Source organism: Passer domesticus, chromosome 10, assembly GCF_036417665.1.
Source record: "Passer domesticus isolate bPasDom1 chromosome 10, bPasDom1.hap1, whole genome shotgun sequence".
NCBI classification, from domain to species: Eukaryota; Metazoa; Chordata; class Aves; order Passeriformes; family Passeridae; genus Passer; species Passer domesticus.
Window position 1 is genome coordinate 19,642,907 of NC_087483.1, and position 16,014 is coordinate 19,658,920.

At 45.0% G+C, this 16,014-nt stretch overlaps 1 protein-coding gene across 4 annotated transcripts in view; it reads right to left on the reverse strand.

Moving 5' to 3' along the window:
* Positions 1-11,006, reverse strand: part of ITPRID2 (ITPR interacting domain containing 2) — a 40,496-nt gene extending 29,490 nt beyond the window's left edge. Inside the window, exons 1-7 of one of the 4 annotated variants that reach the window (XM_064434273.1) lie at positions 10,739-11,006; positions 10,212-10,487; positions 10,062-10,113; positions 5,015-5,064; positions 4,120-4,176; positions 1,413-1,449; positions 110-208 (exon numbers count right to left, since the gene is read on the reverse strand). In XM_064434273.1, coding sequence (XP_064290343.1) covers positions 110-208; positions 1,413-1,449; positions 4,120-4,176; positions 5,015-5,064; positions 10,062-10,113; positions 10,212-10,428 — 512 coding nt within the window. In that variant the 5' untranslated portion in view covers positions 10,429-10,487; positions 10,739-11,006. Of the gene's footprint in view, positions 1-109; positions 209-1,412; positions 1,450-4,119; positions 4,177-4,529; positions 4,637-5,014; positions 5,065-9,582; positions 9,882-10,061; positions 10,114-10,211; positions 10,488-10,738 lie in introns of those variants that run through there. The other 3 variants (XM_064434272.1, XM_064434274.1, XM_064434276.1) reach the window with 3 other exon arrangements.
* Between the last annotated feature and the right edge of the window lie 5,008 nt (positions 11,007-16,014).

Consider the following 16,014-nt stretch of genomic DNA (forward strand, 5'->3'; position numbering starts at 1 on the left):
TCCAAGCAACCAAATGAAAATTCCTTTCTCAGCTACTAAATGCAGCAAGGCACATAAAACAAGCCAAGTCCATTTAACTGAGAAACAGACCTTTTAAGCACAGTTTTACCTTGAAACAGTCGCGCTGCTTTTTCCAGAGCCGGTAGAGTTCATACTTCGCCCCTTCTGATGGAATTGCAGCCTCCTGTCCTTTGCCAGTACACCATTGCTGTCAACACAAACAGAGAGGACTCCTGTGATAAACCTCTTCTGTTCAGCGACTTGATTCTCTGTCTCACTGGGGAGCTAACCCGCCAGCACTGCAGAGTTTCTCTTTTCCCCTTCAGTGTTATCTGGTTTATATTAGCCATGTCATTTATTGAAATACAGAAACAAAAGCAAACCCGGGCCACCTCAGTAAAAATGCACATAGACGTATGACTTTGAAGGCAAATGCGAGCTGAGAAAACAACCCCTGATCTGCCCTCGCTGCCCCACCCTCCCTGTTCCCACCCTCCTCCAGTAAGGAAGCCCAGCCTCGGGTGAGCTGTCCTTGCCCTGCCTTTTCCTGCCTCCCCTGGGCCACTGCCTCTTTCAGCAGGACCACCTCCCCATGCAAGGCCACCCTCTCCACGCCTCGGGCACCCTGCTCACCCCCGACAGAACCTGCCTGGACCTGGCTGGGGAAGCTGAAGAGGCTCCGGGCACAGGGAAAGGAAGCAAGATGAGCTCCAGCCCACACTGCTGGCCAGTCTCCTTCCCAACCCCAAACTATTTCTTCCCTGCATCTGGAGAAGCCGCCTGAGCACTAGGTGGTATCCTGGGTTCAGACATACTTTTCCTGTTAATCTCTCTGAGGAACAAACTGTTCCCCCCCTGAACAGCCACCAAGAAACCAAAGGTGGCAGAGGATTCACCTAAGAGTGTATATTTATTTATGGAGCCCAACCACAGGGGCTGTGCAGTATTCACTGAAGTCTCAGTGGAGTTTTAGTTTCAGCATATTTATTTAGAAGTTCTAAACATCTCTCTTGTCTCAAAGTCTTTTTTCCCTGCTCCCAAAACACGTCTGCTGTGACAGGCAAAACTAATTTTCCCTTCAAATTTCTGAAACAGTGAGCAATCAGTGAGGCAAAGAAGGTTAATCATGCTACATTGCTAAGATGTGTCATTTCTCTGTTTTCCTCCTGCTACTCCAAAATCTATGTCAGGTCTGCTGAAAGAATATAAAATCTTAATTTGTTTTTTTCTGCACCTCCTAACGACTCTTTCTGTGTTATCTGAATCACTTCCTTCATTCTCATGTAAACAGACATAAGCAGAAGAGCTTCAGCTCTGTGGTAGCCCCCAGGACTTCCACCACCCATTCTCCCCTCTGCCCTTCAGTATAAATAATCCTCTGAAGTAAACAAACACAAAAAAAGGATGTTTACCATGTTTCTGTTTGGGTATCACTCCGTAATTGATTAGCTGTAGAGAAAGAAGAAGAAGTTATATCCAGACCTCTTCAGAACTATACTTCTCACAATCAGTATGAAGAAGCAGACAGTGAGCACATTTACCAACAGTCTTGCATAAATCAGGTTTTACTTCTTCCATATGTGATTGTCAAGGGTTTCTAGTATACAGCTGATATAAAAAATGATCTGGTTTATTAATGCTCTGTTTAAAATTAAATCTCATATGGACACACATTTACATCCTGTCATTAATCTTATTACTTGAAATTTAAATTGTGATAAGCTGGTAATTGTTATATAAACCATTTATTGCTTTGCAACTGCAGAATGATTACCAGCTGCAGGGCTGTTCCTGGGTGGGAAGGGGAAGAGGACAAGCAGGCATGCAAAGATTGCTCCAGATGAGAATGTAAAGAATATAAGGAAGGCAGCTGGCCCCAGGGCCAGGTGCTGAGACTATCTGTTCATCTTTTCATCAGTAAAGTAGGGCAGGGCCCTGGCTGCCTGAGCTGTGCAATACATGGACCAAGCGCAGTGAAGCCCTTGGTGCTGATGGGGCCAGCAGATGTGCTCAGAGCTGACAGGGCAGGAGGGATAGGTGACAGGGCTCAGAGTTGATAGACTCAGGAGGGAGTCTGTCTGCCAGGTACCAAACACCTGGTCACCAGGCTGACAGCACTTTCCACAGCTGGATCACATGGGAATGTTCCAGGCAGCACTATTCTTTCAGAACTGAACTTCAGACTTAAACTGTCAATTCCCCAAAGAGGCAACTCAGCATTAACAATTTACCCCAGGAGACAGGCAAGGAGCACGTGTCTGTTATAGCAGCCCTCAGAATCGGCTATGAAAAGAGTGATGTCACACAGAGCCAGCAAAACCCTGCATCTCGACCTACTGTGCCAGCAGGGTAAAGTCAGCAACAAGGAGTAAAACATGGAAACCTCTCAGCCTCTCTCTTGGTTTCAGAGACATCACAAAGAAATGTATGCAAAGGAATGTATGCAAAACACAGATCCCACATCTCTTCTTTTTAATATTCTTGTCTATAATATGAAGGTAAGCCTATCTGCAAGGATTATCCAGTGACTAAGCTGAACATGGGTTCATGGGTTTTACCAGCTCAGCAGTGGGCTGGGGTTATGGGTCCCTGCCCAATGCCCTCTGTACCATTCACACAGGGCTCTGGCTTGCATCTGGACTCAGGCAGTCACTGCTGCACAAGGGCAGCCCATTCATCCCAGCCTCAAAGGGGCTGTCTGTCTGGCAGGGCACGCAGTCCTGCTCCAAGCAGCTCTGTTGTCCCCTTGTTCTTCGATGGGAAGCAAAGCCCAGCAGAAACATCCGCATCATTATCCAGAAAACTCAACCAGCAATTCCAGTACTGGGATCTTTTCATCTGAACAAGCTAAATCATGCTAAAGACCCACAAAAACCAGCAGTCCTTGGAAATTTTAAGGAGAAAAACTGAAAAGAAAAAAGTGACATGATGTACTAAAATCCACTGATTCTTGTGTTCTTGGTCACAGGCTCAGACCCTTGGATTACCATTACACAGAAACTTTTTCTATAAAATCTTTGTGCTACAGGCAATATAACAAGTGGAAAAGACTGTCAATAGGAAAATTTAATCCCATTTAAACTATTGCAGTAAGAGACTAATTTACTGTTTTTCTATTATTATCAGATCAAGATCATCACCAGATAAACGTTTTTTTTTCCCTTAAAAGTCTTAAATCTTTAAAAATTAATGATATTTCCTACCTCCAGGACTTGTCCCACTATTCTGACACTACTGGCAAGACTAACATGGAAGGAAAGAGCTTTCTACTACACCAGTTCTGGCATTTAGCAAAAGCTGTAATTCAAAAACATTTAAAGCTAAACTGGGAGTTTTGCCTTTTTTTTTTTTAAACACTGAAAGCAGATAATGCCTTGTATCCCCTGTCCTACAGATAATCCCAGGACCTGGGTTTGTGAGAGTTTTGTTTTTTGCTATTTTACAAGATACTTCTGTTAGAACAGAAGCCACAGTGCTTTTACTAGCTGGTTTATGGGCACCTCTGATCTATGATCAACATCAAGGCTAGAAGTCTTTTTTTGCAAAGTCCACAGGGAACAGCCACATCTCCTTCCCCTTAAAAAAGGGAAGAGAAAGAAAAGGCAAGCAGCTAGCAACAGAAGAGTGTATATTGTGGTTGATCCAAAATACTTACTCAGCTTTGGTGCTTTTCACTTTTAAAAGCACTTCGCTCTTAATGGGTTTGCCTCGTGGCTGACAGAATTTCATTCCTCCTTTCAGAAGCTCACACATGCCACTCCCAAGGGATTCAGTGGAAGTGGGGCATGCATGGCTGCCAAGAGTAACCCATGGACAAGAAGAGCAAGTAGGAGAAATCATTTTCTCATAGCCTTGGTAAGTGTTCCAGGCTGTCCTGTCATTGTGGGTATTAAAATGAGAGGGCAGAAGCAAATTCAGGGCCGCCTCTAACTTTTGGGTCAGAGACCCAGAGTGTTTAACTCCAGCAATAGTCTAAATAACTTCAAAAACCAAATCTTCCTGCATTTTTTTGTGGGCTTCATCCTCATTTTCTAGCCAGTGCTGTCATTCAAAATAAAAATCAGATGACTGAGAGTAATTACTTTTGCTAGAAAAAGAGTCATAATCTGCCACACCCACCTTCAGCTCCCAGGGATAAGTCATCTTCAAAACTTCCTCCATTTCTCACCAGCATGCCTGAAAACATACAGTTAGCACTTCAACAACTACAATGCTCCAATGTTTTCCTTCCAGCTGCTTATCTAAAGATATTAGCAAGACACTGCATTTGATACAAGAAATAACCAGACTTTATTTACAATCTCTGCATTACTCATGCAGTTAAAATGCATTAAGAAGCAACAAGTTACATTTCAGAACATAGCAAAACGATTTTGAAAGGGAACAACTACAACACTGCTTTGGTTTTGCACTCAGAAACACCTCCAGGTCAATGTGTGAGCAAATTAACTTCAAGTGGGAACCTGGAGGTACCACTCAGCACATCTGTGCCTTCAGCTGCTGCGTTATCTATCCTCCAGACATCTTACCAGGTGAATCCAGAGTCTGAGTCCAGCTGGGGCATTCCCCTCCCACCTTCCTGTACCAGATTAGGAGCTGAAGTGAAGACTCCAGGCACAGCAAGTAATTCTTCTTCACCTTGTCACTACCTGCACATTCCCACTGTACTTTGAACTTTAGTACTCAGACCTGCTCAAATAGTAAAATTTTCAGGCGTGGCAACCATAGTTATTAGAGGCAGAGACTGCCTAATGCTCTCCAGTTTGGAGACAAAATCACCTCCCTGTTTTGCACACCTGGGAGGTTTTCTAGAGCTTACTAAGATCTCCAGAAACCTATTCAGGTTCTTTTCCCCCTTCTCCAGTTTCTCAGGCACAAATTCTCTGCTGTGAGAATAACTCTGCAACACTGACCGAGCTTTGGTTTGCTACTAAAGACACCAAGACTCACATGAATGTCCTTGAAAACACAGTTTCCAGCAAAAGAAATTTCAGTAGGTAAAGCCCTTGCTTACCCTTCAACAGAGGATTGCTTTGCTCATCCAGGGAGGCTCCCAGAGGCGTTCTGAAACCACAGAAGAGATTAACACTATTTAAAAAACTTGCTGCTTCATGTCCTTCCTTACAGCATGTAACAAGCTTGTGATAGCAGCAGTCGTCCCTCCCTCCCTCCCTCCTTTCCTCCCTCCGCCCCCAGAAAGCACAAACATCTGACGACTGGCAATAACTTCCTAAACAACCCCCAGCCCTCTAAATAAATACACCTTGCAGAGAAAAACAACAAAATCTAATAACTGCAAAGCTCAAACGCCTTCAGGAGTAGCAGCCCCTGCTGAGGAAAATCATGGACTTCTCAGCAAAACACCCAGAAAAAACAAGCATAGATTTTTGAAAGGATTAATTCAATCTCATTTATGCAGCAAAAACTGTTGCCATTTTTCTACACATTTAAAACTTTTTGGAGAGAGGGGTGAAAAGCTGTATTTGATGATCAGGAAGAATCAAGATAAAAAATTTTGACAGCTATGTTAGCTGTCACTTCTCAGTTCTGATGCTTTACAGGCTGTTCACACTAGTTCTTTTTTGGATGATCCCTCCCATAGCTGTTGCCTGAAGGGCAGGGGATTTGCCGAACCTCATGGTGCTTCAAAGGAGCAGCAGAAGCCTCACAAATGACAGGTCCAATCCCACTCTGGGTTCACACTGTATTTGTTGATACTAGCTAGATGTTTCCACATCTTGTCTCTCAGACATGTTTAACCAAAGCCTTGTCACTTCTAAGCAGCACAGCATTAACTTTCAACGCTCAAAACAAATTCAGAAATATAATACTCATAAAGAAGGGAAAAGCAGATGATTTATGCACCTACATTATGTATGTTTCATTTGGATTTTTAATTAGACAAACACATAAACCTACCCAAAGACCTGAAAGTAAACAGTGCTCTGATATAGTATTTATTTTGGTGCCATAGCCAAATTAAGCAAGGAAAGTTTGCATCTGCTTTCTAACAGACCTTACACTTCACAACCTTATTTTTCTTTCCCTCTGAAAAGAGCTCACTCTCTCCAGATGCAGCCTGCTGATATGGAGCAAGCTCACTTCAACACGCCTTCTGCAAAGCAAAGCAAAGCCAAGCCCCACCGTGGTGGGACTCCAAGGCAAACAGCCAGAGCATCCAGGTGCATAAGCACATTCCAGGTGACAGGACACACTCTGCTGAGGCTCAGATCTCCTGCATTTCTGGATGTCTGTCCAGTCAGACAGAGTCTGAAAAAACTTAGGCTATATTGTCTAAACCTGTCAGGCTACAAGAAGCCTTGTGTTCTGAGGTAATAACCATGCTGGATGTTTACTCCTTGGCTCTGATGGGTGCACTCCCAATCTTCTCCCTCTCCTTTCTTGGTGACTCCCATGCCTCTGTGTTTTTGATGTAGAAACCTGCTGGCATTGACTTTGACAGCCAAGGTCAGTGCTGCATGCAGTGGCTGGCAGAGAGCAGTAAAAGCATCCATCAAAGCTGGCATTTTCCTTTCGAAATTAAGTCTGTCACCACTACAGCACATTAGCAGCTACCAGAAAAGCATCCTTGTCAACAACCCCTTGCTGCCCTACCTGCACGGCTGCACACAGCTGCCATTCACCCCCTGCCTTTGAAAAACTTGCTCTTAAGAACTAGACAAAACACGACTTTAAACAATGGAGAGGTACCCTAAAAAATCCTTTTGGACAACAGTAGATAGCTCTGCCTCTCTGCACCAGGCTGTTTTCCACCAGCAAGGCCCAGGGCTCTGTCTCAGAGCATCCCTGTGCACTTGGGAAGGTTAGGGCTGTGGGACCCTTCCCCTTGCTGTGCCCTCAGGATGGGATCTCCCTGCCTCACACAGCCTCAAGGCTTCCTCTCATCCCAGAACTTTGTTCAGCTACCAGCCGTGGTCAGGTGGTCTCTCAGAACAAGGCAAGGGTTTTGCACTGTGCTGTGGAAGTGTTTAAACCTCAGCTTTTAAAACCTTATCTGGGCAGAAGCCATGTTTATTTTAAACTTGAGGCAAAAAATCTCTTATTTCTGAGGCATTTAAAGAACTCACTTCCTGCATATCTGCAGGAGATGGCTCATAGATACCTCCCACATCCCCTGTATTACTGGCAGAGTTTAAATATATTCAATCAAAATAATACACGTCATCACAATAGTTGACAAAAATTTCTTTTTATCTATCAGTATAATACAAACACTTGTGCTTCAACTTTAATGAGCTTTCTTATTACTTCAAGATGCCTTTTCAAAGTACTGGGGAGAGAAAAAGAGGCCTTTTTCAAAGGCATGCGATTCCCAAAGCGTGAATGAACCAGACACTTTGAGTAACATCTGACACTTTTTATGCCTCCATAATTCTAATCACAGTATGATAAATACTTGCTTTTTTTTGCTTTTGGGGTTTGCTGCTAGTTATTTCTTTACAAAAATCCCAAAACAACAAAATGGGTATCTATCAAGGTAAATAACATGGGAAATTAGGAACCCTCCTCTCCTCTACAGCAGATGTGAAACAGAGATGCCAAGTAATAAAAGCCCCAAATCACTAACATAAGTATCAAAGGACAGCTAGTAATTCTTTTCATCCATATTAGAACACTATTGATGCCTTTGGAAACAAACAAAGGAATAAAACTTATAAGCAGATCTATTTATGCAGTGGATTGATATTAAGGTTTTTTGTGCTGCTGCCAACTCAAACCAGAAAACAGGATTTTAGAAGTGCCAATTTTCTTCTGATTTCACAAACACCTATAGAAACTCAGAAAATGTGAAGGACTACTTTAGAAAATATGTAACAGAAAAAATATTGTATTCAGTAACTGAATCTTCATTTGTAGTAATAGCTACATGGTAACTTTCTATGGAGCTAACTTGTAAGAATAAGGTTGTGCCATGAACCAGAAATAGCAGCTCGGTTTGTGTATGCTCACCCTTTTTAGCAATCAAAGCTTGACAGCAAAACCAGTGTTATTAAACAAGCAAGAAATTTCAGGGAGAACAACTTACAAATTGTAAATTTCACAATCGTTATTTTTAAACCAAACACTGTAGTATCTGCAGAGCCATTCCGTTGTCCTCTGTTAATGCTGTTCTCTTTTTCTATGTACATTGTTATCTAGATTTCTATACATACAATCACTTACAACACTGCAAATTGAATTATCATTTTTCTGCACATGCTAGCAACTGCTTGCATGTACATTAGGCACAAAAAAATTAAACTATTCTGCAGTTTAGAACACAAGGAACTGTGCAGCCCTTCACAGGCAGCTGGGACTGCATCTTCCAGACATGAACTGCAGATGCTGGCACCCTGCACACCACAGAGCAGAGGCTAACTCCTGCCTGAACAGCATTGTTTAGGAAATCTGGTTTTAAATGTCCTCCTGAGCAGAACACAAGATTCCTCTGAAAATACTTACAACAGTGAATAGCTGTACTTTAAAAGGCTACTATGCAAAGAGAGCAACAGGTTTCACAAACATGACTTACCTAAATTTGTGTTTCTGTATTAGCAAAGGGAAAGTTAACTTTTGCTTCATTTGATATTTGCAAAAAAAGCTTCTCATATTTTGGGAATCAACTGCCAGAGATGCAAGCACATTCCACAGAAATGTATGGTGCCAGTTTTGACAACAGACAGTTACCACAGCACAGGTATGAAACTGCAAGCTTTGTGTTATTACTCAAGATTTCTGGCCTTCTATTAGATGTTCATGTTGTCAGTTTGCAGCTTTGTGCTATTCCTTAAATTCTGTATGGAAATGTTAAGGACTACAGGGCCAGGGAAGGTTCAAGAGAGAAATCCTGCAGATTTAGACACAGTGGCAGCATCAGGAAGAATATCTTCCCCAACGGCCTCTTTCCCCTCCGGTCCTTACATTTTTTTGCCCTCCCCACTCAAAAAATCCTTCCAAGAAAGCACTGAATTAACAATACTGATTTTAAGAAAACTGCTTAGTAGATCAACAGGACAACAGATCTGAGTTAAAATAAGAAAAATATTCTCTCATTCTAGCATTTTGGAAGAATGGTCTGTCAGGTCTGAACATTATATTTTAGGGATTAGTAAATTTCAAGCCTGTAGCTGCCAACACCCTATCCAAGGCACAGCCTTGAAGAAAACTACATGGAGGATCCTGTAGCTATAAAACAACCCACACTTCAGTTACATACAGAGTGAGATCAGTCAGCTGCTTACTGGATCAAGAGATCACAAAGACACAGCTAATCTCAGTGGTAAATTCTTGCCTTAACATAGCTGTTCTTAAAAGGAGAAAGAAACCACAAATATCAAATAGCAGAGGTCTTGAAATATCACTGTCAGCTACTGGAAAGCTAATTGTTACCTTCTCCCCATCAACTCTGCCTCCAAGGGCTGTTAGGACTGCATGGAGAAAAAGACAGGACAAAAGCAACTGCTACTAATGTAGCAGTTGTGCTTTTATGTGACTGAGGATGAAGAAAAAGTAATTCCATCAATACCTGTTCTAAACACCAAAGATTATTTTGCAGTAGTAATAGAAACGCAGAATACATACACCATGCCCCAAGTTAAGGATAGAAGACATTAAAAGACTCAGATGAATCAAGTTAGTCTAAACTGTGGCATCACTCCTGAAGGCCCGTAAGCACAGAGGCCATGCCGCGGAAGCACCGTGTCTTGAAATCTGCACCAAAAACCAGGCAAGGAAACGGCGGAAGCTTTAAACTGGAGCCCCTCGGTGAGAACCACTGCAGCTTCCAAAGTAACGCTGCCTTCCCGACCCGCGGCTGAGTTCCTCCCGCGGCGGCTGAAAGCATTCACGGGACGCCAAGGAGAGGAGCGGTGCCGAGCGCCAGCTCCCCTGTGCCCACGCGTGCTCGCGGCGCCGCTCCGGTGCAGCCCGGCCGGGAAGCGGCGGTGCCAGCGCCGGTGCCCGCTCCGCTCCGCGGCCGCGCCCGCCTCCTTCCCTCCCTATTCCCCTCCCTCCCTCCTTTCCTCCCTGCCCGGCCCCGCTGCCGCGGCGGGAGCACCCACCTGCAGTCCTTCAGCCATATCGCGATCTTCTCGTTGGGAACGCTGTGGCAGCCTTGGGGGCAGAGCGGGAGAGAGAAGCCCAGCGTCAGTAAGAGCGAGGCCGCCCCGCGGGGTCCCGCTGGCCCGCGGGCTGCTGCCCCCGGCACTGACCTGCTCCTGCGGCCAGCGGCAGCTCGCCGCCGCCGAGGTCCTCCTCCTCCTCCTCTTCCTCCTCTTCTTCGTCCTCCTCCTCCTCCTCGCCGCGGGCCAGCGCCGCTGCCGAGAAATCCTCCGCTTCCGACGCCTGCCAGGAGTCGCGGCTCTTGGCCCAGGCCTTCCTCTTCTGGGTCGCCCCTTGCCACTCCTCCGCCGCCGGGGGCTGCTCCATCGGGGCGGCGGCGTCGGCGGGCGCTTCACGCCGGGAGGCGAGTGCCGGAGAGAGCCAGCCTGCCGGGCGAGCGGAGACGTGCCGTCCGTCCGGCTGTCCGTGCGCCCGGCCGGGGGGCGCGGGGCCGCCGTCCAGCAGCCCCCGGGAGCGCGGCCGCCCCTCCCCGCGCTCACACGCCGGCCCGCCCGCCCCAGACCCGGCCACCGCCGCCCCCCGGCCGCCCCCGGCCCCGCAGGTGTCCGCCCCGGCTGGGCGGACAGAGAGCTGGGGCGGGCAGAGCCCGGGCGGCCCGGCTGCCCGCGGTACTCACATGTCGCGCCGCGGCGAGGCGGCGGCGGAGGCTGCGCCCGCCCGGGCTGCGGGCGGCGGCGGCGGCTCTGACTTCCTCATACCGCTGCGGGATGAGAAAACTCGGCGGCCACGTGACGGCGGCGGGGCCGGGGCAGAGCGGGGCCTCCCGCCGGGGCCGGGCCGCCGCCTCGGGCACGGATGCGGGGCACGGATGCGGGGTCGGGCCCGCTGGCGCTGCGGCCCCTCGGGCCCGGCCAGGCTCGGAAGGGCCGCCCCTGGCCTGGGCCCGTAGAGGATGTTTCCAAACTACAAAAGATGCAGAGCAGCCAGGAGGGACTTTGCAGGGTTTTATCCTGGGGGAACGAGAGTGGGGAGGGGAGAGAAGGTTCAAGGAAAAGATACAGGATGTGTAATGGGTACACACAGCCTGACTTCCAGGGGTGCGAAATTAGATCAGCATAGGCTGATTGGGCATGGGCTGGGGGCTGCAGGGACACCAGGAGCATCAAACCCACCCTCTTGAAAATTTTAGGTTTGAAGCCTTTATCGTCTCCTTCAGGATGTACTTAAGCCACCAGAATCAGTGATAAACCCAGCAAAAGATGAACCAGTCCCCATATGTGGGAAGGAGGTGCTGCACAAAAGGCTGCTTTCACTGTGGGGGCCGAGTGCCATTGCTTAAACTCTGTCTCCTTGAGGAGGAGACCAGCCTGACAGCAGCCCTGGCTGGGTCAGGCACTGCGGGCATGGTGGGCCAGCTGGTGCCCACCCTGGATGGGCAGCAGGGCGCTGCCATCCTGCGTGGGGTCACACATCGCATCCCAGACACTGCCGGAGGAGCCCTGCACACTCAGGGAGCTCACCTGCACCCACAGGGCCCGGGAGAAATAAGCATTTGAAAAAGGTCTTTTACATCGTTTTCATGAAAAGATGCTGAGTTAGTAAGCACAAGCAGCAAAATTAACATGTGTTCTCTGGAGATGTAAAACTGGTGCTGGCAGCCAGGCATACGATGTACTTCATGTTTAAAGGCGAATCTGCCTTAGGAAGAAAAAGGTTAATGGTACCCAATCAATATTCTTTCATTATCTAGTTTTATAGTTAAAACCTTTCAAGGAATTTCTGTTTCTTGTTTTTCCTAAACCTCTCTAGCCCACTGACTACTTTACACATATACAGCCTTGGTAAGGTAAATTTCCCCTAGCCACAAGTCAATTTCCTAAACACACTCTACTTTTCTGAATGGTTTGTATCGAAATAAAACCAGAAGAATAGTAGCACAAAGAGCAAACAAAGTGTATTTGTATTTAATTTGACCCTGAAAGTACACATCATTTCTGTGCATGTTTTGAGATGGTATTTTTGAATTTTTTTAAAAAAGATCAAACTGCATTTGAATCTTTCCTGTTGATCCTCAAAATAATCAAATAATTTTCTCAGCAGGGCATGTTTCACACAGTACAGGATTTGCATAAGCTAATATGGAGCGTGTCCTGAGCCACGGGTGTCCCAAGGGGTGGGTCAGAGGGTCCTGCACCCTCCACCACGGCGTGCTGGGGCTTGGACTTTGGTTGAGGCTCCTACAGGTGTATTTATAGTACTGGAATCTTAAAATCTGATTTTTTCTGGCTTTGTTGGCAAGCGCCTAGCACAGCATTTCTTCACCCTAATGGCCCGTATTTCCATTTTATGTGTATGCATAAATAGATGTACCTGTTAAAAAGCGGCCCTTTGAGGTTGAGCTGCCTGGATGAGAGCTGTAGGAGCGGCAGGGAGGGCCTAGAGAAGTTTAACCCCTGCCATTGTTTGCTGCCTAAGAGGGAGCAAAATTTCTTCTTGAAAGTTACAGTTTCACTGGCACAGCTAAGGGTGAACAGTTGCAAGCTAAAAGCAGCTACTGTCTGGCCGTGCCAATACATCCTTAAGGAGTTCTTAATCCACAAATTACTGGCATTATTGTCTATAATTGCTTGTCTGTTGTGACAACACTTACTCAGAGAATGTCAGAAATGTAAACAGCAGCCAATAGCTTTTTGCAGTGAAGTCCTGCCAGTACAGCACTGGGCTCTCTCTGTACCTTCATACCATACCAGCAAAATCCCTTTTGTCTCTATATGAGTAAGGACTGCACAATCAAATCCTATATTAAGTAGAACATTTTTCAAGGAAAATATGTGGCTTGTTATTTCTTTTAATACTTGTAATCAAAAAGTTTGTTCTGCAATAAAATTTTCTCCTGCTTCAGAATGTAATTTGTTAGTTATACTTCAAAGCACTAATTGATTGCACTTAAAAATCACATCATCTGGTCACTTAAATTAGACCAACTTTCCCCCCACACCCCCAATTTATTTTTAAACCATTCAAATTAAACATTATGTAGGCATTAATTAGATCAGGGATAAATTGTGCTTTACATTATGTTATAAATTCCTAAAGGAAGATTTATAACCACAGTGCTATTATCAGTTCTGCTAAGTACTACCAAATAAAAAAACACATAGACACACACATTTTAAGATTAATAATAATTCTCACATTTGTCATCTGGGTGCTGGCCCTGGGCATATGAATATGTGTGTAAATACACAGAGAAATACAATTTAGCCCAAAAAATATCACTAAGTCACTGTCTTTTCTTAAAAGAACATAAACCTTTGAAGTGGACTTAATGCAACTTTTGCCTGCAGAGAATTCTTTCAGATGCAGTATTGCGTGAAAAAATACAGTCCTACATAACTCAAAGATACAAATGATCTGCTTCCACCAGTTCCCATGGGCACTTGTTCCCATGTCTGAGTGCACTGTAAGGAGCATTTTCCTGCTACAGTGGGCTAGGCTTCCCCATGCTTCTGAGCACATCATGTCCCTGCTAGTTCTGTCCATCAGGAGAGCCTCCAGTGTTCAGGAAGGATTACACAATTTATCTATATCCCTCCCTACAGTATGGAGAGATAGGGATAAGCCTCTGGAAACCAAAGAAATATTTCCAGGTGCAAATCTGGGCCTGTGGTAGCATGGTCAAAGCCTATGCTTTGTCCTCTGCTGCCTTCCCAGGATCTGCAGGCATCCAGTGCTGGAGGAGGATTGGAGGAAATGGGTTCAGAATGTTCTGGTGAGATCTGGACTGGTCAGATTTGGAATCTGTTTCCTCTGTTTTCCAGCTCAGCTGAGGGCTAAGCCCACTCCCTCAGGATGACCATCTACAGGAGGAGCAGCCATCAAAGCTCCATTGGCAGATCTCACCACAGGGAAGACAATGTGACAAATGGGTTACACATACAGGAGCTACGAGACTGAGTAATTAGGAATAGGTTTGTAGACAAAAAATAGAAGGAAAATGAAATATATTTTTGAAAAAATTAAACCCCCAACAAACCAAAACAAACAAGAAAAAAATACCCCCCCCCAAAAAAAAAAAAAACAAAAAAATACCACCAAACCCCCCCCAAAACTCTCTCTGTGCCTTATGTCTTCCTTTGACAGGAGTAGTGGGAGTTATTTCACAGGTGTGCATTCAGAGATGTAGTGCAATATGACAAAAACCTTCTGTTGGTCTTTCACGTGGCAGTAGAACCGGTTCTTGACAGGGGGAGAAACTCCATGCTGCTGCCGAATGTGGTTTGGTCCTGGGACTTGCAGCTCCAAGTCAGCAATGTTTCATGACCACAATTGGATTTCCATATTATTGGCAGACAGAAGAGAGGAGGAGCTAACAAATAGTTCACCTTTGCAAGCATTGTTACAAAAAAATATTCCTACATAGTAACAAAACTATGATAAATACTGTGCAGTTATTTGCTTTGGCAGGGTCTGTGTTTGAGAGCTGGAGAATGCATGAAGAAACACACAACCCACTGTCATGCACATCTTTAAAGTTTCCACAGCTCCATTTTAGAAAACGCGCTTTGTCAAATTAAGCAATTTCTTTCCAAGCCAAGATTATTTAAAAAAAAAAAATTTAAAAGTCTGCTGAGGACTCTGCTATGCTGTAAATGAGAAAGACAACCTGGCCAGACATGGGCAGTATTTATTCCATGTCAAGAGAAAGGGCCCACCAGTGCCTTTTGCCATCTTCTGTTCAAATGGCCCACCACAGGGGTGGGCAGTTTTGTCTCCTGGCTTTTCCACCCTGCATCTGCAAAGGACAGCAAAAGGCTGGAAGTCAGTCCTTGCAGAGCTCTTCCAGGGTGTTGGTAGCTGGGAAGGTGCTGCTGCCTTTCTTCAGGCAGATTTGGCAACTTCCCAGCTTCTCCATGTATATCTCACCTCCCTGGTCCTTCTAGGTATGAGACCAACCAGCACCTTTGTCTTCTACAGAGCATCTGTAGTTTTCTCTCTACCACCAGTTGAAATGCCTCTTTTCTTCTCTCTTTTTTCTTATTCTTTTTTTTTTTTTTGGCCTTTTAAGCCATTGTCTATTATTTTAGGCCTTTTGAAGGCCTTTTCTCTCTCACAGTGCTGACACCAAGCACACCCATAACATCTGAAATTTCAGAACTTTTGGGGATTCTCTTAACATAATTAAAAATGGGAACCTCGCTTGTTTTTGTATCATCCTGTCTTGCCAGAACCAACCTGAGTAACCAGAGTGCCATGTTGCTAAGGCAGAATGGACTGTCTCTTTTTATCCTATAAAATATCTATAACATAAGACGATAAATAATCAAAATTGTGCCATAGAACTATAATAATATGCATGCCACAGTTTTCCTAAATTTTTATTTTTAAAATTACATATTTAAAGAGAAATGCTGCAAGTGAAAGATAATTACATCTAGAGTATCATTCAGCTATCTTCCTCTGTGAAGAAAAGAAATATACTTAACTTGGAACCATTACTGTTGCCAGACAGATGTTCTCTCTCAAATATGTAGAGTAGAAAGGATGGAAAGTAACCTGGCAGTTTTGCTCTAATAAATTAAATTGTTAGGACAGTGTCTACAGCATCTACATCTTTGCCAGTCATTTTGTTTAAACATGAGTGATATGCATGATGTTTCTATAAGGTAAGAAAAAAATGCATTAAAGTTAATGCAAACTACATCTCTTCAGGCTCTTTTCAAACCAAACGTTGTCTGGTTTATTAAGCTGCTTGTACTTCTGGGACCGCTTGCAGGAGTAGGAAGGAGGAAAAAGCCACTTCCGCCAGGGCGTTTACAAGAGCTATAGCATAGCAAGAGGAAGTTTCTAAAGGAAGAGCCGGATATCTGTACTGAAGTGGATTACAGCTGCACCACCAAGTCAGATAGACAGAACTGAGGCCAAGTACACATAAATGTGTGAAAACAAGCA